This window comes from Lottia gigantea, assembly GCF_000327385.1.
Source record: "Lottia gigantea unplaced genomic scaffold LOTGIsca_139, whole genome shotgun sequence".
NCBI lineage: Eukaryota > Metazoa > Mollusca > Gastropoda > Lottiidae > Lottia > Lottia gigantea.
Genome location: NW_008707601.1, coordinates 90,056 through 115,554, shown reverse-complemented (window position 1 = coordinate 115,554; position 25,499 = coordinate 90,056). Strand labels below are relative to the sequence as shown.

At 33.2% G+C, this 25,499-nt stretch overlaps 2 protein-coding genes across 2 annotated transcripts in view; both read right to left on the bottom strand.

The window, feature by feature from the left end:
- The window catches only part of LOTGIDRAFT_238278 (hypothetical protein), a gene marked incomplete at both ends in the record, with an annotated part of 36,918 nt that extends 13,733 nt beyond the window's left edge, over positions 1–23,185 (bottom strand). The window contains 25 exons of the mRNA XM_009049557.1: positions 6,616–6,732; positions 6,991–7,113; positions 7,499–7,615; positions 8,852–8,959; positions 9,065–9,178; positions 9,569–9,685; positions 10,167–10,283; positions 10,564–10,677; positions 11,086–11,202; positions 11,949–12,065; positions 12,302–12,421; positions 12,792–12,911; positions 13,426–13,554; positions 13,644–13,760; positions 14,085–14,201; positions 14,591–15,484; positions 15,734–15,847; positions 16,154–16,273; positions 16,935–17,048; positions 17,414–17,527; positions 18,146–18,265; positions 19,220–19,339; positions 19,862–19,969; positions 20,282–20,401; positions 23,065–23,185. Of these exons, the coding sequence (XP_009047805.1) occupies positions 6,616–6,732; positions 6,991–7,113; positions 7,499–7,615; positions 8,852–8,959; positions 9,065–9,178; positions 9,569–9,685; positions 10,167–10,283; positions 10,564–10,677; positions 11,086–11,202; positions 11,949–12,065; positions 12,302–12,421; positions 12,792–12,911; positions 13,426–13,554; positions 13,644–13,760; positions 14,085–14,201; positions 14,591–15,484; positions 15,734–15,847; positions 16,154–16,273; positions 16,935–17,048; positions 17,414–17,527; positions 18,146–18,265; positions 19,220–19,339; positions 19,862–19,969; positions 20,282–20,401; positions 23,065–23,185 (3,709 nt within the window). The remainder of the gene's footprint in view (positions 1–6,615; positions 6,733–6,990; positions 7,114–7,498; positions 7,616–8,851; positions 8,960–9,064; positions 9,179–9,568; positions 9,686–10,166; positions 10,284–10,563; positions 10,678–11,085; positions 11,203–11,948; positions 12,066–12,301; positions 12,422–12,791; positions 12,912–13,425; positions 13,555–13,643; positions 13,761–14,084; positions 14,202–14,590; positions 15,485–15,733; positions 15,848–16,153; positions 16,274–16,934; positions 17,049–17,413; positions 17,528–18,145; positions 18,266–19,219; positions 19,340–19,861; positions 19,970–20,281; positions 20,402–23,064) is intronic.
- A 1,250-nt stretch (positions 23,186–24,435) lies between these two features.
- LOTGIDRAFT_200309 (hypothetical protein) overlaps positions 24,436–25,499 on the bottom strand; it is a gene marked incomplete at its 3' end in the record, with an annotated part of 36,554 nt that continues 35,490 nt past the window's right edge. Inside the window, exon 18 of the mRNA XM_009049556.1 lies at positions 24,436–24,545. Coding sequence (XP_009047804.1) covers positions 24,436–24,545 — 110 coding nt within the window. The remainder of the gene's footprint in view (positions 24,546–25,499) is intronic.

Genomic DNA, 25,499 nt, shown 5'->3' with positions numbered 1-25,499 from the left:
GTTTTTATAAGTATAGTTAGTTAATAACACTATGTAGTAAATAATTAACTAATATTAGAACATGTTAAATAAGTATAGTTTGTTAATAACACTGTGTAATAAATAGTTAACTAATATTACAACATGTTAAATAATACTCGTTGTATAAGTTATATATTTCAAATGCAAGAACTGTCAAAGGAATTAGTGAAGAAGTTTTCTAACTTTAACGTGTATCGGCGCCATTTTTGACCTCAATTTGCATCATTCCATTTTCCCCTCAGATGCCTTTGGTTTCTGTAATTATGTTAAACCATATATGACGTCGCAAAAGCAGGGTGGAATTGCAAGAACCACAGACATCTGACTGACTGACTGACTGCAAAGCGATACACATAAAAAGTTTTTAAACCTCTTTACAACCCTTTTATGAGTATCTATAAAACTAACCAAACCCATGTCTATCAAAGCCTAAACAGAAAGTTATAGTCAAGATGATTATAGAAGTATTCAAGAGATAAGAAGTTTTAGAATTAAGAATTCAGGACTGTGGTTGTGAATTTGTAAAATTTAGATTTTTTGCCAATTTGGAATCAAAATATGAAACTTTCAAAATTGCAAAAAATTGCAGCTACAGAAACTACTTTCTTTTAGAGACAGACAAGATTGGCATATAGTCATCAAAAGCCAAGACCTCGTGTCAGATATGACTGGTAATAACAGTCTAACCAACAGCCCTGCAAGAAACCCTTTCTCCAAATATCCATATCATACTCACTTGTTCGTCTGGTGAGCTAATCCACGAGTCAGAATGCATTCATGTGTAATCGTATTTGCTTTCAAGATACAGACCATCATATCATTTAGGCATTTAGATGGACATGGTTAGGTTTAAGGTGAGGTTCAAGGTTAGGATTATAGCGGTTTTAAATTAAAGTATAGGTAGATATGTCAATCAACTATTGAAAATCTGCAAGCGAAATTTTTAATTCTCATCAAAGTTCAGGTTTTGAGATCAACAGTTGACTTGGTCACCGAACTAGTGAAGTCATTACAATAAAACTAGTGAAGTCGTTAGGTCAAAATAAAACTAGTGAAGTCATTAGGGTAAAATAAAACTAGTCATGTCATTATGTTCAAATAAAACTAGTTAAGTCATTTGGTCAAAATAAAACTAGTGAAGTCATTAGGTTAAAATAAAACTAGTGAAGTCATTTGGTCAAAATAAAACTAGTGAAGTCATTAGGTTAAAATAAAACTAGTGAAGTCATTAGGCTAAAATAAAACTAGTGAAGTCATTTGGTTAAAATAAAACTAGTGAAGTCATTAGGCTAAAATAAAACTAGTGAAGTCATTAGGTTAAAATAAAACTAGTGAAGTCATTAGGCTAAAATAAAACTAGTGAAGTCATTTGGTTAAAATAAAACTAGTGAAGTCATTAGGCTAAAATAAAACTAGTGAAGTCATTTGGTTAAAATAAAACTAGTGAAGTCATTAGGTTAAAACAAAACTAGTGAAGTCATTATATTCAAATAAAACTAGTGAAGTCATTTAGTTAAAATAAAACTAGTGAAGTCATTAGGTTAAAATAAAACTAGTGAAGTCATTAGGTTAAAATAAAACTAGTGAAGGTTAAAATAAAACTAGTGAAGTCATTAGGTTAAAACAAAACTAGTGAAGTCATTAGGTTAAAATAAAACTAGTGAAGTCATTAGGTTAAAATAAAACTAGTGAAGTCATTAGGTTAAAATAAAACCAGGAGGTCTTTAGGTTAAAATAAAACTAGTGAAGTCATTTGGTTAAAATAAAACAAGTGAAGTCATTTGGTTAGAATAAAACAAGTGAAGTCATTTGGTTAGAATAAAACAAGTGAAGTCATTTGGTTAAAATAAAACTAGTGAAGTCATTTGGTTAAAATAAAACTAGTGAAGTCATTTGGTTAAAATAAAACTAGTGTAGTAATTAGGTTAAAATAAAACTAGTGACGTCATTAGTTTAAAATAAAACTAGTTAAGTCATTAGGTTAAAATAAAACTAGTGAAGTCATTTAGTTAAAATAAAACTAGTTAAGTCATTTGGTTAAAATAAAACTAGTGAAGTCATTTAGTTAAAATAAAACTAGTGAAGTCATTTGGTTAAAATAAAACTAGTGAAGTCATTTGGTTAAAATAAAACTAGTGAAGTCATTTAGTTAAAATAAAACTAGTGAAGTCATTAGGTTAAAATAAAACTAGTGAAGTCATTAGGTTAAAATAAAACAAGTGAAGTCATTTGGTTAAAATAAAACTAGTGAAATCATTAGGTTAAATTAAAACTAGTGTAGTAATTAGGTTAAAATAAAACTAGTGACGTCATTAGTTTAAAATAAAACTAGTGAAGTCATTAGTTTAAAATAAAACTAGTGAAGTCATTAGGTTAAAATAAAACTAGTGAAGTCATTAGGTTAAAATAAAACAAGTGAAGTCATTAGGTTAAAATAAAACTATTGAAGTCATTAGGTTAAAATAAAGCAAGTGAAGTCATTTAGTTAAAATAAAACTAGTGAAGTCATTTGGTTAAAAAAAAACTAGTGAAGTCATAAGGTTAAAAAAACTAGTGAAGTCATAAGGTTAAATAAAACTAGTGAAGTCATTTGGTTAAAATAAAACTAGTAAAGACATTAGGCTGAAATAAATCTAGTGAAGTCATTAGGCTAAAATAAAAATAGTGAAGTCATTTGGTTAAAAAAACTAGTGAAGTCATTAGGTTAGAATAAAACTAGTGAAGTCATTTGGTCAAAATAAAACTAGTGAAGTCATTAGGTTAAAATAAAACTAGTGAAGTCATTAGGTTAAAATAAAACTAGTAAAGTCATTAGGTTAAAATAAAACAAGTGAAGTCATTTAGTTAAAATAAAACTAGTGAAGTCATTAGGGTAAAATAAAACTAGTGAAGTCATTAGGTTAAAATAAAACTAGTGAAGTCATTAGGTTAAAATAAAACTAGTGAAGTCATTAGGTTAAAATAAAACTAGTGAAATCATTAGGTTAAATTAAAACTAGTGAAGTCATTAGGTTAAAATAAAACTAGTGTAGTAATTAGGTTAAAATAAAACTAGTGACGTCATTAGTTTAAAATAAAACTAGTGAAGTCATTAGTTTAAAATAAAACTAGTGAAGTCATTAGGTTAAAAAAACTAGTGAAGTCATAAGGTTAAATAAAACTAATGAAGTCATTTGGTTAAAATAAAACTAGTAAAGATATTAGGCTGAAATAAATCTAGTGAAGACATTAGGCTAAAATAAAAATAGTGAAGTCATTTGGTTAAAAAAACTAGTGAAGTCATTAGGTTAGAATAAAACTAGTGAAGTCATTAGGTTAAAGTAAAACTAGTGTAGTCATCCGTTTAAAATAAAACTAGTGAAGTCAATAGGTTAAAATAAAACTAGTGAAGTCATAAGGTTAAATAAAACTAGTGAAGTCATTTGGTTAAAATAAAACTAGTGAAGTCATAAGGATAAAAAAAACTAGTGAAGTCATTAGGTTAAAATAAAACTAGTGAAGTCATAAGGATAAAAAAAACTAGTGAAGTCATTATGCTAAAAAAAAACTAGTGAAGTCATTAGGTTGAAATAAAACTAGTGAAGTCATTAGGTTAAAATAAAACTAGTGAAGTCATTAGGTTAAAATAAAACTAGTGAAGTCATTAGGTTAAAATAAAACTAGTGAAGTCATTAGGTTACAATAAAACTAGTGACGTCATTAGTTTAAAATAAAACAAGTGAAGTCATTTGGTTAAAATAAAACTAGTGAAGTCATAAGGATAAAAAAAACTAGTGAAGTCATAAGGTTAAAAAAACGAGGTTAAATGCTCCATATTGATATATAATGTATATAATTGTTATAATTATGTGTTTTATATGTTATATATAATTATTGCTTTAGTTTTAGTTCTCGATATTCGAAACGTAAAATACTACATCGAAAATATGACATGATCCAATACCGTGCGTTTAAATTCAACTCCAGAGAAGTGCCTTAAGTTGTCCATAGAAATCTGACACACTATTTTAAATGATAGGACCAAATAATTGGATAGAGCTGTGATTCAGCAGAAGTTCTGCCAATCTCTATTTGCAGCTGAAAAGAAGCATTATCAGCTTGTAAAGCAATTATTGCTGTACCAGCTGATAGATCTGAATGTTATCCTAAATTTTCTAGTGCAAGCAGAGATAGAGCACTATCAGCTTGTAAAGATAAATATTCTGTTCTCTTTGAATCATTGTCAATCATTTTCGATGTATTATTTTCCTTCGACGAACATTTCCCGGTACTAGGTACTCACAGAGTGTTTCACAAAATATTCCAATGAATCCAGGTGCGCATATACAGCCATATGTCGTGCTGGTAGTTTCTACACATGTGGCGCCATTTTGACACTGATTGGAATTGCAGGGCGATGTGTTAACAGCTAAAAATATTTCAAACTCAATTCAGAAACGATTTAACAGATGCTTAATATATCTTTATAGATAACGAAACACAATTTCATGATATACTTTTCTTGATGTTTATTGTACACAACGTTTCAACAATTTACATTGTTTCATACACTCTCACTCAAGTCTAATTAATCACTATCTTTAATTTCAAATCCATATTAACTTTCTTCATATTTTCCCATTTTTTAACATGATGACAATGTAAATTAGTGAAATACTCCCCACAATTACACTCAAGGGCAGTATACCATAAAATTGTGTTTCGTTATTTAATGTGATCTCTACAACTAAATGTTTCTCTGTTCAATATATGGTTGTAATCATCATGCTTATTACTCTGAAACACTTGGTGCCACTCTGCGACTTGGTTGGTCCAATGAGAAGCCTTTCGTAGAATCAACAAAATAATAATATGATTCTGTGTCATAAACAAATCCAGCCAATGGCTGTGTTCAATTAATGCTTTGTCAGTTGAGACATTATTGTCAAAGAAAATTTTTTGACGCAAAATTCAAAGTAGTGTCATCGCAGAGTAGCATCAAGTGTCAGGGATTGCAAACCCTGTTATTCTGAAATGATTATTATATCAACCCACAACCTGGCTGGACATCGACAAAACTCAATTCAACTTATATCTGAACTATTTTGACATTTTTCTATTATATTATCAAAATATTTTGAGTAGAAATCTGATAAAAATGCAAACCATGATGTTTTGAAAGGTGTATTTTCTGACTGACATACAGAAAACAAAAATGAAACTAAACCTATGAAACATTGCGAGTTCAAAATTTAAACTGTCTAGCCAAGTTTTATTATATAGTTCAGCTGTCTTTGGTTAGATAAGGAATAAGAATAAATTAATTTTGAATACCGAATTCATTATTTCCAAATCATTTCTTAAAAACTTCATTTAAACTGTAGAGTTTTTGTGAAACATTCCTTTTCTAACCAATAGCAAACCAGAAGCGAATTCCCACTTTTGATAAATGTATTATACGATATTGCGATATTGTCTGGTCTTATCCTTAGTAATAGTGTGTGCCTGGTGTTCCAGGGGTTGTTAAGTAACTTGTTGATTTGAATTATATTGCTAAGAGATATTTTAACATACGAGGCGATACTGATGTTATTATAAGAATACAGAGAACGTCTAAAAATTCAAATTTATTTTTCCTTTCTTATCATAATCGAGTTATTCTTAGCTGATTTCAGAACATACGTGTTTCACAAATTGTTCCCGTGAAAGGTAGTGGACAGCGACAGTTAAAACCAATCTCTTGTCCGAAGTTATTTCTGGTTGGTATACAGGCTCCATCGTTCAGACACGGTCTTCCTATACTGTCACACAAAACAGCTTCATGGTGAAAATAAAACATATATAAAGCAAATATATAAAGCTACCAACATGCAAATAAATATGACCCTCATACAGGCTTGTGGATGTCACAAATTGATATTATTTAGATATTCGCAGCATGCCTATTTCTATATATCGTTACATAGAATGAGAACAGCTTTCATCAAATAGACATAGTCATTACCAATAAATAAAATAAATTTGCAATAAATATTTCTAATGAATTTATAAATTCAAATTGTGACCCCATACTAAACCTGTTTTAATAACAAAAAAAATCATACATAAATATACGACGATAGATGAGTGATTAAGCGTTTTGCAAAATGTCCAATAATATATACATAATGCAACCGAAGCTTTTTAATTTTCCCTCAAATATCAAGAAGAATCATTAATTAAATCAACACAATTAAACAATCATTATAACAATATCAATATTTCATTTTATATCTAACATGAAGATACATGATGAAATTATATTAAATACGTTTTGAGGAAAACTCGCATAGAAAGTTTTCCAATCTTATCAAAATTAGACCAAACTTTCGATCCGTTTTATATTAGCTTTTATTTTTAATCAAGTCACTTCAGTTCGGGTCTAAAGACGGCCTTCCTGTGATTAAATTAAAAATAAAAGCTAACAATAAAAAACGGTTAAATCAGACTTAAAGTTTTCATCTTTCAATTTACGTCATTCGAAATTTAGATTCTTCTTGACATCTTTTAAAAACAAAATTGAAAGTAAATGATAAATAATAAACTTATATACAGTCGAATAAAATAAAAACTCACGTGTTTCACAGAAATTTCCAGTATGGGTTACCGGACAGTTACATCTAAATGTGGACCCTACAACCTGGCAATTTCCTCCATTTTGACAATTTACTCCATTACAGGCATTAGGTGAGTCTGCAATAAATATATCGAATACTTCTGTTCTTTCCTTAGCGGACATTGAAGACTGCATGTAAAGTGTATTGAGCTGAAATCTCATTTAAAATATGACCAGCTACTTGACTGGATTGAGTTTCTCGAACTGATTTAATTTACACGTGCATCGTTTGCCCTAATTTACAGATATAGATAATAATAATACTAATAATGTGTATATTTATATAGCGCTACACTCCACACAAAAATGTGCTCATGGCGCTTACAGATACATACTTTGACAAAATTCTCCTCTAAATCCACCCGGACATTCACATATAGCTAATATGTCGGTGAGTTTGATACATTTTCCACCGTTTTGACAGTTGATTGCGGAACAGGGATCAGAATTATCTACAGCTATTGAATATACAGGTTAAAATATTGAATATATTGGTTAGAATATTGAATATACAGGTTAGAATATTGAATATATGGGGTTAAAATATTGAATATATATAGGTTAAAATATTGAATATATATAGGTTAAAATATTGAATATATAAGTTATAAAGATAGAGAATACATACAACAGTTATATTTTTATATATATAAGAGTATAATATAATGAATATATATGAGCATAATATCAGTTAAAATATCTAATTATTAGGGTTAAATGCAATGCCTTTACGTAGTGGCGATTCATATCTATACGGACAATTCCTTTTTTCAGGAAGGTGGCGTCCCTTCCCCCCTCAACAAGGGGTATAAAATACTTCAATCTAGTAGTGTTATTACATACTTTGACACAACTCTCCACTGAATCCAGTGGGACATTCACAGATTGAGGTGTTGGCAGATATGACGATACATTTACCACCGTTTTCACAGTTATCAGGTTCACAAGGGTCGGAATTGTCTACGGATATAAGATATTAAAGACGTTAGTATTTATCTCCAAGAATTAGGAACTCTCATTTTATATTTGGACAGCAATTTGTAATGTGACACAGGTGGCTTGTTCAGTTATATAAGAATTAAAACTAAAAATAACGTAGAAACGTTGAATTTTGTATATCATTGATATAATTTAATGGTTATGTGTGTTTTGTGTGAGCCAATTTCTGTCAAAGCCATATAAAATGAAAGATTCATCCTTGCATGCAATAAGTATATTATAAATTATATTTATCTTTTACGACACAAGAAAACAGAATTTAAAAGTCCAATTTAAAAGAATTGTAAGGAGGTTTTCTAAACTCTTTGTGTATTGGGGACACTCATCGATTGTTTTCTTTTTACTGATTACCGCTTGCGTTCTCTTGACTCGTGTGTCGTTAAGATAAATACAGATATATAGGTTTATATAATAATCAAGCCTTAATTTGTTATAAGCTGTAATGATCCTTCAACGATATTTAGGTGAAACCAGCGTGGACAGAGATATCAGCACCCGCTGGAAGCGAACGTTAACTTGTCATCTACCAACCAACCAATCAACCAAGGACAGAGATTATGCAGAACAATCTGCTTAAAGTCCTTTCTCTTAGTGCAAACAATTTTCTTTGGAGATTGCTAAGGTTAAAAATTTGACTTTATATAATATACCCAAGAACTTCTTTAGAGAAAATTATTCATTTAGTGTTATTTTTTGAAAAACTTAATATTCATATACTAGGCCTAACTAAATATCGTTGATGGACCATAATTATAATTAATTGGATTATATAATATATATCTTTATAGTGGCTATAGAAATTGTAAAATAAAAAGCAATTCGGTGGAACTAAAACTGTCACATAACGTTTGATTTGTATTTGAATACACTGCAATCCCGTCGTCAGGATGAATTGGTGCTGGGGCTCAGATTTTGTACTCAGCAAATTTGAAGAATTAAAAGCCCAGAGAACTCTTTTCTAACAATTTGGAGGTGCCAAAAACATATCAAAATGTATATCTTTTTGATTTTGTACAAAGACACTGTAAATGAATCATCTTTGATGAAATGAAGAAGATTTTGCTGGGGCTTAATTATCAGTTGCTGGGGCCCAGCCCCAATGGACCCCACCCTAACGAAGGGACTGTTACACTGTAAGCTATAAACTAGAAGACAACCATGCCAATCTAAACAAGCAATAAATTAAGATTTACTTACTTTGACAGAAGGTTCCTGTAAAACCAGCTTGACACACACACTGGGCAGTATCGGGATTACAAAAACCATTGTTTAGACAATTTACTCCTTGACAACGATTGGACTGAACTGAAATGAAGAGATATATACAATTTATTCAGAAGAAAGCAGGTATTACACAATTGTCTCATTCTAAACCAACCCAACAGAGTCACAGTGAAAAATCAAACCTACCATTACATAAATCACCACTGAATCCAGTAAAACAATCACATCTAAAACCTGTTAGTCTTGTCACATCTTCTACACAATTACCACTCACACATTGACTACTGAAACATGGCGAGGCTGAAATAAGGGGAGATAATGATTCAATTCATGTAGAAAAAATAAATTATTTAACAATAATACTATAAATTAACAGAAAACAAAAAATAGATTTCAAAATATTCTTACTAAGATATAAGGAGAAAAACTCGTTCACATTTTTACGATCCATTGACTCATTACAAACTTACTTTGATATTGACAAACTTACTTTGACATTGGCAAACTTACTTTGACATTGACAAACTTACTTTGATATTGACAAACTTACTTTGACATTGACAAACTTACTTTGACATTGACAAACTTACTTTGACATTGGCAAACTTACTTTGACATTGACAAACTTACTTTGATATTGACAAACTTACTTTGACATTGGCAAACTTACTTTGACATTGGCAAACTTACTTTGACAGTTTTCTCCCGAGTATCCATTTCTACAGGAACATCTATAACCTTGTTGGCTAGAAGGAAGTTCTGTACAGTCTCCATTATTTAAACATGGACTGAATGAACATCTTAATACTGAAATAAAGTTTTTTGATCTTTTATTTCAAAATATCAAGACTCATTCGTCATGAATTCTTGATGCCACTCTGAGACATGGTTTCTGTGTTTTGAGTATATTTGAATACAATGGGTTTCTATATGGTTCCCAATGTACATGACATGTCATGGTTATTTAGTTCAGTCTCACCATGCTGTTTCAGGCCACATTTCATGTCTAGACATTATGCCAGTTCGTCATAAACAAAACATACCTCGACGTCTACATATACAGCGAAAAATAACACTCACTAATAGTGGGTCCTAATCGTTAATCAGATATTAAAATGTAATCGCCAGGTCAAATAAATAAAACACATCAGTTAAATAAAAAAGCAAGTCTCCAGGTGGGAAGATGGGAATATCAAGTTATAACATTGCTGTTAAGTAATGTAACCATGGTACAGGCATCCAGGGGGAGTTAGTGATGTCCTGATTGTGAACAATTTGATATACTTACAGGTTTCACAGTTAGTTCCAGTATATTGTGCATTACACTGACATTGGTAGGTAGATCCTGAAGCAATACAGTTTCCTCCAAATCCACATGGATTATTAACACAGGGATCAGCTCGAACTGAAAAATATTCGTTATAAGATGAACATATAAATTCCATATTCGTAATTTCTATCTATCCCCCTCCCTCCCACTTTCTTCCATTAGATTAACCTGCTCACTGTTTGTACAATCAATTCGAAGATGCTGGTACCACCAATGGTGTCCGGATGTGGGACAGACAAAGAGGTAAATTTGCCTATCGGAACTGCTCTGGCAGCTTATTGTTTTTTTTATGTCGACACCAAATATTGGGACATCTTATAAAAAAAGAACAAAGAGAAAGGGCAAGAGAACCTACCATTGCATAAATCACCACTGAATCCAGCAAAACAATCACATCTAAAACCTGTTAATCTTGTCACATCTTCTACACAATTACCACTCACACATTGACTACTGAAACATGGCGAGGCTGAAATAAGGGGAGATAATGATTCAATTCATGTAAAAAATAAACTATTTAAAAATAATACTATAAATTAACAGAAAACAAAAAATAGATTTCAAAATATTCTTACTAAGATATAAGGAGAAAAACTCGTACACATTTTTACGATCCATTGACTCATTACAAACTTACTTTGATATTGACAAACTTACTTTGACATTGGCAAACTTACTTTGACATTGACAAACTTACTTTGACATTGACAAACTTACTTTAACATAGAAAAACTTACTTTGACATTGGCAAACTTACTTTGACATTGACAAACTTACTTTGACATTGACAAACTTACTTTAACATAGAAAAACTTACTTTGACATTGGCAAACTTACTTTGACATTGACAAACTTACTTTGACATTGACAAACTTACTTTGACAGTTTTCTCCCGAGTATCCATTTCTACAGGAACATCTATAACCTTGTTGACTAGAAGGAAGTTCTGTACAGTCTCCATTATTTAAACATGGACTGAATGAACATCTTAATACTGAAATAAAATGTACATTTATATCTTACTTTTCTCTTCCAGTTTAGTCTAATGAAGATTGGCAACACCATGTAGTGTACAATGAGGAAATAAAGGACAGCGACATAAGTATACTCAGTGAATGCGACATTTGACTTTGATTAATGGTTAAACGGTTATATTAGTGTTGGTTCAATTATTGTATAATAATCAGTGACAACGACCATAGGGACTGGTTGAATCAACTTCATTGACCCCCATCCTTAAGCGAGCATTTGACAGACATTGAAAGCCATGTAATGGTTAACCTATACTTAATGTCATATAGAGGATATTAAACGTCGCTCGTTTGAGTGGCGCCGTCGGTCATGTCCGGCATATAGAGCCAAATTCACAGCCATGGGGCACCCACCCAAAGAAAAAAACTATTAAATTGAATTACAAAGTGTCTCAGAATGCCGGAGAGAATATGTTTAAAAATTTCCAGGGGAGGACCCCCAACCTACTTAAGCCTATAGGCCTCCAAACATCTAGTTGAACTCTAGTGATAATATTTTATTTTCATAAACACTGTTTCACACAACAATTAAGTTTTTAACTTGGCATGTATTACATGCTAAATTCTATAGTTATTGTGATAGGTGAAAAAATGCTGGCTGTCAATGGGGCCAAGATCATATCAGTAACACTGAAGATTAAAGAATTAAAGACAGACTATAAGATATATATACAATATATAAAAAACTGATATTATACAAAATACTTACAGGTTTCACAGTTAGTTCCAGTATATTGTGCATTACACTGACATTGGTAGGTAGATCCTGAAGCAATACAGTTTCCTCTAAATCCACATGGATTATTGACACAGGGATCAGCTCGGACTGAAAAAAATACAGGACGGTTCTAGAAAATGCTAGGGAATGACTTTTGATGGTTTTATAGAAAAGTCAAGTACGAGTGCACAATAATACTATAACTCAGAGATCTGAGCATGTCGCAGAAAAGGATGTCGAGTTGACAAATCCATTCATAGACAGACATAAAATGTTCTAGAAGAGTGATCATCTCCCGCTGACTGCTTTCATAGACAGAAACATACAGAAGATAAATTTCTCACTTTGACAAATATCTCCACTGTAACCTGCGAAACAATCACATCTGAAACCCCCTAGTCTTGTAGTATCCAAAACACATTGTCCTTGTCCAGACACACACTGACTGCTGGAGCATGGTGAAGCTGTAACAGATTGTTTAACATACCATTAGACCTAGATTTATTACTATAATCAAATAATCAATACATCCCCCCAAAAACGACGACATATTATATAATATTTATATAAACCGGTATATTATTCAACTCATCCGAATATTGTCAGAAGAAAATTGATATTAGAATGTTAAGTGGTTGAAGAAGTCTAGTCTTACACTAGTTTGAATTATGTGTCCTTTGGGAACGAATTTTAAATTTATTCTACTTTCAATTCTAAAATCGTGTTAGATGTATTCTCCGGCTTCCTAGATTAGTTCATTTTCAAGAGTGTTGTCCGTCAATGAAAACCTCGCTATATACTTCAGACAACAGAAATAAAGAAGTGATAACTTACTTTGACAATTGTTTCCAGAGTAACCATTGACACAGGCACATCTGAATCCACCAGTGAATGTTCCACTACTATCCACAATACACTGACCGTTATTCAAACATTGGTTAGTAATACAAGGACCTGAAAACAGTCAAACATTGGTTATTAACACAGGTACCTGAAACACAGTCAAACATGGGTTATTAACACAGGTACCTGAAACACAGTCGAACATGGGTTATTAACACAGGTACCTGAAACACAGTCAAACATGGGTTATTAACACAGGGACCTGAAACACCGGGACCTGAAACACAGTCAAACATGGGTTATTTACACGCCATTATTATGGCGAAATAAGTTCCCATTGTTATTAAGACAACCTGTTAACTTGTGGTGTTGTCTGAGAAAAGGGAATTATAAAGTCATGAAGTAAATCAGTTTTTTACGGATTACACCTGTAGATCATGTTATCTTGGTAAATTGATCAGAATAGCGTGTCACTATCGCACAATCATTTGGCTTGTTATAACATGTATAAGAAAAACATCGCAACATCCTATTTTCAAACAATTTGATATGAAGAAAGGTTACAAGTATAATTCCAATAATTGATAACGGTGAGTCAATATCCTAGAACAATAAATCAACTTACTCAATGTTTGGCATCTGTCACCGATATAATTATTGTTACATTGACAGATAAAAGATGTTGTTGTAGTTCCAGTGGGTTGACAAGTTCCACCATTCGCACAAGGATTAACAGAACAGGGGTTCGTGGATGCTAAAACACAAACAACATCTTAAACTTAATCAAATTAAATTTGAAAAGAAGAAAATTGGTTTTAAAAAAAGGACACTAAGATTACTTACTTTCACATCGAGTACCAGTGTATGCTGAGGGGCAGTTACATCTGTATCCAGCAAGAAGTGTTGAATCAAGTAAACAGGTTCCACCATTTTGACATCGAGTTACACTACACGGAGTAACTAAACAGTAAAGACATACATCAATAACAACGCTATCGTGACATGCAAGAGTTAATAACAAAGATGGCGCCAGAGTCAAGGTATGCTTACCCATCTAGACACCTGATACAAATTTTCATCATGAAATCCTTACTCAGTTATGATTGATGTACTTCATCATGCTACCAATGTTTCGCCAATATGACATGCAAGAGTTAATTACCGAGATAAACCACAACGGAGGTAAATATCAAAAAGTAGTTTACCATAGAGGATGACCAAAACAAGTAGAAATATTAGGAGTTTGTGTAGATTATGTACCATGAAAGAACTATTTTAATTTACCTTCGCAATTAGTGCCCGTGTAGCCATTTCGACAACTACAAGCATATCCACCAATAAGATTGATATTGGCAGTACACTGTCCTTGATATAAACACGGGTTACGGTCACAGGGTGAAACTGAAACATAAATATGATCAATTCGAAATGAAGTTGTCGCAAATAAAAACAAAAGAAGGAAATTAAATGCTCAAGGAATCTTACAAAAATGATAAATGCATTATTAATAATTTGTATCCGCGTAACTAGAAATGTACGACAATCTTTCAAAAATATCTCAGACTAGGAATTACTTTTCCTATTTCTATATAAGACAGTGCCTCAAGAAAAGACTTTTTAACTTTCGAACGCCTTTAATTCTGGACACACTTGAATTTGAACTCTATAACTGATTTACAATCTATTTGATTCGTCAAAAAATGTTATATCTGGTGTAATGAATATGATCAGCATCTCTTTTGGGGATCCAAATGGCGTTTATTCGGTATTTATTCATGATAGACATTTACCTTCACAGTTGTCTCCTGAAAATCCAGCTGGACATCGACAGAAGTAGGATGAACCACTAGGGAAACATGTGGCCCCATTTTGACAAGGACTGGGGTTGCAAGGAGATCTTATTTCACAGTTTGTTCCTGAAAATCCAGTTGGACATTGACAAGCGTAGCTTGTTCCGCTTGGACTGCAGGTTCCACCATTTTGACAAGGATTGGTGCTGCAGGGTAAAACATTTTGACACTCGTTTCCTGTAAATCCAGCTTGACATTGACAGAAGTAGGATGAACCACTCGGAAAACATGTTCCACCATTTTGACAAGGACTGGGGCTGCAAGAGGACCTTGTTTGACACTCGTTTCCTGAAAATCCAGCTAGACACTGACAAAAGTAGGATGTGCCACTCGGAAAACATGTGGCCCCATTTTGACAAGGACTGGGGTTGCAAGGAGATCTTATTTCACAGTTGGTTCCTGAAAATCCACTTGGACATTGACAAGCGTAGCTTGTTCCGCTAGGACTGCAGGTTCCACCATTTTGACAAGGATTGGTGCTGCAGGGTAAAACATTTTGACACTCGTTTCCTGTAAATCCAGCTTGACATTGACAGAAGTAGGATGAACCACTCGGAAAACATGTTCCACCATTTTGACAAGGACTGGGGCTGCAAGAGGACCTTGTTTGACACTCGTTTCCTGAAAATCCAGCTAGACACTGACAGAAATAGGATGTACCACTCGGAAAACATGTTCCACCATTTTGACAAGGACTGGGGCTGCAAGAGGACCTTGTTTGACACTCGTTTCCCGAAAACCCAGCCAGACATTGACAGAAGTAAGATGTACCACTTGGAAAACATGTTCCTCCATTTTGACAAGGACTTGGGTTGCAAGGTGTATTCACAATCCCTGAAAATTTAACAAAACAAAGTTATATTCACGTTTTCATTATCATGGAGATGATGGTAAGATTTCTTGCTAATGAGAAGGCGAACGTCATCATTTGTTTGAATGTATCTATATAGCTTCTAGGAGGTTCTGTCCGCCATTCCATCTAAAGCTTTGCACCAAAGTTAGTGTAGCGATAAGCGAACACAACAGGGGTCCAGTTTAACCTGTAATCGATTGTACAAAACATTGAAGATAAACGAAACTCACTGGTTTGACAGTTCACACCAGTAAATCCAGTAGGACACTGGCAGAGATATGAATCTCCGGATGGAAAACATGCTCCACCATTCTGACAGGGTAGAGATGTACATGATGATATTACTGAAAATACAACAAATCTCACTTACAGCAATATCGAATAGTAGGTCAGGGACAGATTCGCCACTACTGGTGGTTGATTCGGGTATTATGTAAATAGTAATCAAAAGTACTAACTTCGAAAAAACCTCAAACAAGCAATTTCACTTTATATTGTATACATGTATCTGGCTTTTCTATATATGATACAATCTCAACTCTATTCAACTTACAAACACGGATAATTCGCGACACACATATTATATTTGAAGGCTAAACATGTGACGATGAGTTGTGATCTGATACACATACTGAGGCTGCAAAGCTTACCTGTATCACAAGTTAGTCCAGTAAAACCAGTTGCACATTGACAGAAAAAATCACCATTGTTCAAATTAAAACATTGACCCTGGTTCCGACAGGGTCCACTATTACAAGCTTGATTTATGACTACAAAACATTATTCAAATTATTAATCAAAGTTAAATCAACAATTATGAAAGAGATTATGGAAGTTTCTTTTATTCCAGGCGTTTAATGTGATAGCACTGGTAGCATAGCAACGATTGTACCATTCCAATTTCAAACTTGTCTCGGTCCTGAGAGACACTCAAACAAACCGTTGGATGACCTAGCCACCGAAGAGGTTCTAAAATACTATTAGTAATCTTTGTAATAGTGACCTAGTAAACTGTTAAATATTTCTATAATAAGGCATACTCGTTTTGATTGAGTTTCTTGGTGGCCTACACCCCTTGATCTTGCTTTGAATTTAAGTTATGTTAGAACTTCTCAAAGAAAACAGTCTTAAGAGGAGACAAATTTTAAGAAAACCCAATGTAGCATGATGTTTCTGCGAATCACAATGTTAAGACATTACGAATTTCGTCTTATACCTTGACTTCAATAGCTATATTTCAATAGTTTGTAAATGCAGCCATTTGATTGGATTGTACGCAGCATTCTGGCTTACAATCAAATCAAATCACCGCATCTCTGATACAAGAAAGGTCGCTATTGCAGTCAAGGAATAAAACAGAGTGTGTAATAGCCTGACATTGAGAAGATGTGGCGAATCAGTCTGTGCAATAGAAGCAATATTAATACCTACCAACATCACAGTTGGTGCCTGAAAAACCCACAGGGCACTGGCAGAAATAACTATTTCCGTTAGGGAAACAGGTGGCTCCATTTTTACATGGTAATGTATTGCATTGGTTAGTGACTGAAAATAATAATATACAACATTTCCAAATATAAAAAGAGCTATATTAGTATTTATATCTGCCTCGCCAACAATTAATCAGTCTAAATAAGACAAAATTTTCGTTTCGTTTAATATTATGTACCAACTCCAGTTAGGGCTCAAAGACGCCTCTTTGGAAGACTTTGGAAGAGGGTAAAGAAAATGATTGACTGGCGAAACACATGACACCAACAATGGGAGGTGTCTTTACAAGGCGAAGCACGAAGGGTCAAAGGCTCTTGAGGACGGTGCTCCTGGGGATATACAAAAGCCAGGGCACTGTGATTTAATATTTCTATATACTGTTGTGAAGATGAGAACTATAGAAAGGTTAAAAAACGTACCAGTTTGACAGTTAATTCCAGAATATCCAGCAGGGCACTGACAGAAGTAGCTGTTACCGTTAGGGAAACAGTTTCCACCATTCTGACACGGACTGGGGTTACATACTGTATCAGCTACAAAAACAATTAAAATTTAATTTAAGGGATTGTAAAAAAGTTTTCAATTTTTTTATGTGTATTAGGGACACTGTTGGCATCTATTTGCAATTCTTGCAACTCCATTACATAAAGTCACGATCTCAAAGGTTCTCATATATCATTAGCAGCTTCTGTGATAGGTTTGGTGGAATTGCAGGAAGCACAGACGTCTGACTTAAACTTGGAAAGATTGAAATCGAAGATAACAAATTTAGAAAACCTCTTAACAATCTAAATTAACTTAGTCTTAAAATGTGTGACAAAATCATTTTAAGACAATCAAAATTTACAACAGTCTAGCACTGATCTCAGATCGATGAGTTGTTGACATTTAAATATGAAAGAGTCTTAAGAGTGCAATTAACAACTGAACGAGTTTGATAACACAATCTAAATACATTCCTTTTTAATCAACGCTTCATCACGTATTGCTATACGTGTCGGAGACACTTCCGACTTCCAATCAAACCTCAAGATAACATGCAAAAATCTTGGGAGCAAGAGAGGGGTGGATTTCTCAATTTTATATCATGGCTTGGCAGTGTGAGCACTCCCGTTCTATCATAGTAATTATGTAACTATTATTTGACTTACAGATTTGACAAGTAGGACCAGAAAAACCAGTAGGACATCTACAGATAAACGATGTTCCAGAAACTACACATTCACCGTTATTTAAACATGGGTTAACACTACATGCATTGTTTGGTGAGGCTGAAGAAGAGAAAGATACAGAAAGACATTATTTAGATTAAACTTCTGAGTCTATCAGGTGGCCCTCGATGAGATGACTGACAGGATAATCGATGCCAATTTACAGTATGGTCGTTCAGCGCTTCGCAGAACAAAAAAAACTTCCAATAGCTTGTAATAGAATTTTGGTTCAACTTTTGTAAAAGTATTTACGTATAACTAAACTCTGGTTTTCGACTTTCTATTTTAGATCTTGCAGAACTTGCTTAGTTAGATATTAAATGCAGTTACTCACTTTGACATCTTTCCCCCGAAAACCCATTCTGACAGATACATCTGAAAGCGTCTGTAATGGGATTTAGTGGTGACAGGCACACACCATTATTAAAACAGGGTCCGCTAGCACATCCATTGAAAACTATCAAAAAAAAAAACAATGTACAGTTTTGTAATAGGACGAGAAAGCAGGCCGAAACATATCAATTAATTAGGAAACAAAAAAAATTGATGGGATATTATTCCAACAGCTGTCAGTTCAGAAATAGCTGATGCTTGTCGTTCAGTTAGGGTTCATTTTTGCCATAGATTAATATCGAGTCTTCGTTCAGTCAATAGTGGGGACAGTAGAGATTTATCCTTGTGTGATTCATGCTGTACACATTAAAGATCATTTATCAGCAATTCTCCTGAAAACCCCCAGTTTCTCTGTCAGTTATGCAGGTCGAGGAAAGGGGTCTGGTCGTTCGTTTGGGACAAAAATCCGAGGACTGTGTGCCACAGACTGGCCACGTCAACAGGTGGAAATCGAAATAAGAGTAAGCTAATATCACTGTCCTGGCAAAATTTCACACTGCATGGTGTTGCCCGTGGTGCAGAGAAGTAGGCTTTAGAACTCCATTCATTTAATTTCTTTTTTGCAATACAAGATGAGGTCGTGTAGTTTTCTTAGTTCTGGGCGTTCACTAAAATACTTACTGTTACATGTAGTTCCAGTAAAACCGGCGGCACAAGTACAGGTAAAACCATTCACGTTTAGAGTATTGGCTGAGCAGCTTCCAGAATTCTCACATGGGTTGTTGTTGCAAATATTGTTATCTGGAAACAGTATGATTATTATTGTTACTGTTATATATATTGTTCACTTAAACTTGTTATTGATGTCACCTGACTAAATATATTATAATGATGTTTTATTTGTGTATTATTATTATTTATGCTGGTTAAAGATTCCTGTGTGGTTTTCTTTTTAATTTAAAAGAATGTCGGCATGCAACCTTTCTGGAACTATCCCTGTAAACTATATGTTTATACCTGAACCATAAGAATAATATGTATAATGTATACCTTAGCTTTGAGATCGGACGGCGAGAAAAATACACTGAGTGTACTACTGCAAGTCGAAAAATAGAAAGATGTAATTCCTGCAATGAAAATAGTTACAGAGAAAAGCAGAGAGAACTAGTCTATTACTAGAGGAGAAGTTCCATACCCTGGCTACATCGATACAACTCAAATGGTGGAGAAATGAAAAAAGCAAAATAAAGGAGAAGAAGAAATTGGTGCTGCTGTAGTGAGATCTAGAGTGCAGATAAAAGTTTTGTAGTTTAATTCTCTTACTGTTTTCACATCGTGTTCCAGAGATTCCAAACGGACATTGACAAAAGAAGGATAGGCCTGATGATATGCACGTGCCTCCATTTAAACATGTACTGCTCGTGCATTGCTCTACAAATTAACAGAAAAACATTCATTACATCAAGTAACTGTGTTTCTTTACCTCAACATAAAACATCAAATTTGATCCATCTTCATCTGTTTTTGGGATATCAACATCGGAAAACAATCGTCGACACCGATATTAGGTCACGAGATAATGTGCACGTGATTTGAAAAAAATGAACGTGACGGGAAATTCAGAGGCGTTTTGTTTAAACCGGGAAGTTATAGATTATGAAAATTTGGTTGATTTAAAACCCTCGTATCTTGTTGTTTCAAAACAGTCCATGTGTTGTTGTTTTTGTTTCCATGGTAACTTACTGACAGCCTGGTTACACAGAGTGCCCGTGAATCCATTGGGACAAACACAGGTAAAACCCGTGACTAGGGGAGAGAAGGTACAAGTCGAACCAGCGGCACAATCGTTGAGGAAACAAGGATCTGAAATCAAACAATAAGGTAAAATATCAATATTGATCTTGAAATATCAGGATTTATTTTGTGGGATTCGAGAGATTTTGGACAATGATTTGAGTTAAACTTAAACTGTATATGTCAAAAATAACTTAAAATTACAAGTCGGGATCAATATTACTAAAATCGTATTGTCAATGGGCGATAAAGCATCCTTCTTTGTTAACACCAGAAAACATTGTCATTGTCTCGTCCAAATTGTTCATGTACATAGTTAGATAGTTACTGTTTACTGTAACAAGGTTCCAGTTGGTGGTTTGTCATATAATCGATAAAGTCAGATTGAAAATAGAAAACTATTCAAACCGTTTTTCAGAAAACCAGAGATGTATCATCCTATTCTGTATTTCAAAAACACACATCTAAGCTTAAATCAGTTAACACTTACAATCTTTTACTAATACGACGATTACTAATTTGACTATTTCTTACAAAACAAAACCAAATACCTAGTTTTCAAAACACCAAAGAATCTCATTATACTTGTGTTCGAAAATATATAACACACGGTTAAACACTCACAACAAAGATGTTACCTTCAGTTAGTTAGTTAATCACCAAAAAGACATCTTCACAATGTCAAGCTATTATGAACGTCGTTTTACACCTTGACTGCAATAGTCACTATTTGTATATGACAGAATGCACCAATTTGAGTGGATTGGAGCGATTACAGCCAATCAGAAACAGTAAGTCTGTAAATAAATCTAATTGACTGTATTCTCTAGCATACAACCCAAAAGGAAAAAGGAAAAATTTCACTGCATTTACAAACTTCCGTGATATATGAAATGTGGCTATTACAGTCAAGGTGTAAGAGGAAGTTTGTAATAGCTTGACATAGTGAAGATGCCGAAAAGAATGTCTTGCATTTTCCAGACCAAAAACTAAATTATTGACAAAAATTCACTACAAAACACGATGTTACCTCTTAGATAGTTAGTCTGTATTACCTATAGATTCTGATGAACTAGACTATATATTAGGTATGACAATAACACTATGGTTAACAGTTCTCCTCAAGAGATATAACATGTTACCTCTGAAGATGGTCTATTTTACCAGAACATTTACAGCAGGGGTTTTCAACCTGTGGGTAAGTAACCCCAAGGGAGTAATTTTGTCAATTTTTAGGCGGCTAATGAGGCGCTTTGTAGTCGGGCATAAAATTGTTGCAGAATTATAATTTAAAGTCGTTTTATTCAGTCAGGCTTATTTCAGAGAAAACCAAAGAGAAAATCAATAATAAGGATTTATAAGGGGGACGGGGGTAATGCAATTGATTTAAAATCCCGAAAGCGGTCATAGAAAGAAAAAGTTTGAAAACCCCTGCATCTCAGACATCTAATTTCAAGGACTGTACTAAATTTGACAATAAACAGTTTGATATGTTTATCAAAATTTCACAGGACTGAACATATTATACAACATCTTGGACTGAGGGTGAGAGTGAGAACTACTCGAGAATCAACAACTCAAGTCTGGTTAGTAATACACAACACTTACAAGACTATGACTACAAAACACAGTGTTAAACAATTCTACTAGTAGACTTCATCTGGAAGGTTAATCTCTCTTACCAATCAAGACATAACCTTTCAACATATACTTGAACACACCGACACAACAACTGTTAGTCTCTCATACCAATCATGTTCTAAACTTTGTTTTGTAAAAGCTAAACACCAATTTGAACACATGAACACAACAACTACTGTTAGATTTTCATACCAACTAAAACAAACACCTCAAAGATTTCAGATCAGTTTAAAGAAATGATGCAAGATCAGGCCACAGACACACTGTTTGACACAAATGTTAGTTTTTCGAATCAGCCAAAACAAGGCCTTGACTTTGTGAAGCTATAAACTATTCTAAAATGAGCTACTAACAAATCATTTGAAATATCACCACATGATCTCAAGTTAGTCTTTTATGCAGCGAAGTCAAAAGTGTTTCAGATTTCCAGACAGCTACTTGAACTCGGCGAAAACAAACTGTTATTCAGACACACTTACAAGACCAGCACAACCTTACAAGCTTACATACTGCACAGTGCGATTTCTCTCACTTTAGTGTTTGTGTGAGAGAATTTGGTCAAAAGGTTTGCGTCCAGATGGGATCAATCTGCAATGTTTAAATGGACAATACTAGTACTTGTTATTGTTATTAATGAGATAGTCCCTAACTCTTTACAAACTGTATTACATTGTCGTGAATCGTCTACCATTCTATTGTTAGTAAGACTGGAATAGTTAGGTTGTTAGAAAGAATGCATCGTCTCAAACTGTCCTAGAGGGTCCACATGACAAATGGATACCTATTAGGATACATTTAGTATAAAAATATGTATGCCAATACAGAGCTAAACACTGGCTTTTTCCAACAAAAACTCAAGACACTTTAGGAAATGAAGAAGTTAACAAATATGGTTATCTTTAATATCGTCAGAATCTTCAAATTTTAAAGATTGTAGACTCTCTGAAACCGACTGAGACGTCAAACATTTCTACTAAACACATAAACTATAGGACTAACAAGAGTTGGAATTAATTCTACAAAGATTACTCACAAAATACCCATTTCTACACGTTATTACCTTAAGCATACCTTTCATGCGTTGGTTATACCTTCTCGTAAGCTCGTCTGTTCCAAAGCTGTCGTAGACCATGCAGATACTATGTCAAGGGGCACCGGAAACACAGGCAGCATAAAGGGGCGCACTGGCAAGAACTTGGAATTGGGCTTCATTGAGCTGACATTGGTTGCCGGTGTCTCTGACTATATCATGTCATGTGTAGGCGTATTAGAAGCAAGATTTAAAATCCATTCACACCCAAGGCTCGCCTTTTCATCAAATGCAAGGTTCTAGTTAATTGGTTTTTGTATATACACATCAGATAAAAGAGGTCGATAGACCAAACGAATGAGATCCCCAAACCTTGCATTAGAAGAATGATTGCCAACGAACAAGAATACAACTACTATACTTACCTTTAATATTATAAATATATTAAATAGCCTTGATACAATACCTGATAGTCCAGAGATCTATTCCTCGAAATCTCTTAACTATCTCCAAACCATCGCGATTATTATATAATATTGGCCAAAATGGACGCAATACATGTTCGATTACAGGACTATAATATTAAAATGAATCCTTAAGGCTATATCTTATACCCAGTGAAATAATTTCAAAAATCCGATGCCATGTGTTTGATATCCCTGGATTTAAAAGATTTAAAGAATTGCAATGTCTGAAAGATATTGTGTTAATTCAGGATTTCGAGGAACAGATTCAGGGCTGTATAGAAGCAGTTATTGATAATATATGTATATATAGGGAAAGCTTGGCTTCATTTTAATAAATACTTATTTTACCTACCTGTAAGCATTTATTTAAGCATATAATAATGAATGGGCGAAAAAAATATGGAACTGACAAATAAATAAATGAATGAGTTAATGACGGACTCGTTGATCAAGACTTACTAACTGACTGGTTGAACTAACATGATCTAATCTAATCTACTTCCACAATACCTGGAGTTATTTGTGAGGGGTGCATGCAGATTAACAACATTGAATACAGCCGGTAGCGGGTTTGGCAGAATGTGGTTGCAGAGTTGGCAGAATTTGGTTGCAGAGTTGGAGGAGTACAATATTTGGAAAGAAGGCTAGTAAAAATCTTAGAAAAAACATGGATTATTCATATATCAGAACATTTCGTGCAAAACAAAGATATATTTGATAATAATGCTTCAAGAATTCCATTAGATTATATACAGTATATTATATATTCGTGCAAAATCTAGAAAATAGGAGAGCAATAATGACGTTCATGACGTTTGTTTTTTGTATGATCAAGTTATTTAATGAGTTTATGGTATTTTGGAGTAAGAAATAATTCTATAATAAGATCACATCATTAGATGTTATTATAAATGACAATCTATAGGGAATGAAGGGAAATGTGAAATTGAAAGCTTACCAAACTGACAGTAAGTTCCTGTATAGCCTCTAGGGCACTGACAATCGTAACCTCCAAATGGATTGGCGTTACAGATTCCCCCGTTTTGACAGTTGTTGTTATTACACGGGTCTGTACCTGGAAAAATATTGAGTTTATTTTTTCATTTATAAGTTTTTTTTTCAAAGTCAATGATTTAATAAGAACAAATTGCATAACAAACAACTTTCAAGTATATATATTCAATATGAAATTCAAATTCAAAGTATTTTAGTATATAGTATAGAAATATAAATATTAAAACATATTAGTATATAGTACATATAGTAGGCCTACATATATTGTATATATGGTACTGTTACAGTAGGCCTATATATATTATATATAGTACTGTATATATAGTATATAGTATAGTACTGTATAATATAGTATGTGATATAGTACTGAATATATAGTATATAATATAGTACTGTATATATAGTATATAATATAGTACTGTATATATAGTATAGTATATATTGTATATATAGTATAGTAAACTTGGGTACTGTATATATAGTATAGTAGATATAGTAAAGTAAATATAGAACTGTATATATAGTATATATAGTACTGAATATATAGTATATATAGTACTATATATATAGTACTGTATATATAGTATATATAGTACTGTATATATAGTACTGTATATATAGTATATATAGTACTGAATATATAGTATATATAGTACTGTATATATAGTACTGTATATATAGTACTGTATATATAGTATATATAGTACTGTATATATAGTACTGTATATATAGTATATTTAGTACTGTGTATATAAGACTGTATATATAGTTTATATTGTACTGAATATATAGTATATACATAGAGACCTTCGATGGATAATTTCTAAATGAAGTTAATGAACGATATTTTGAATCATGGGAACTGACCTTGTTGGCAATAATCACCAGTATATCCAGTACGACATGCGCAGTAATAACCAACAGTTTGTCTGAAACATGTAGCACCGTTGGTACATCTGTTGCCAGCACAGTTATCTATAAAATACAATATAATATAATAGACATACATATTTAA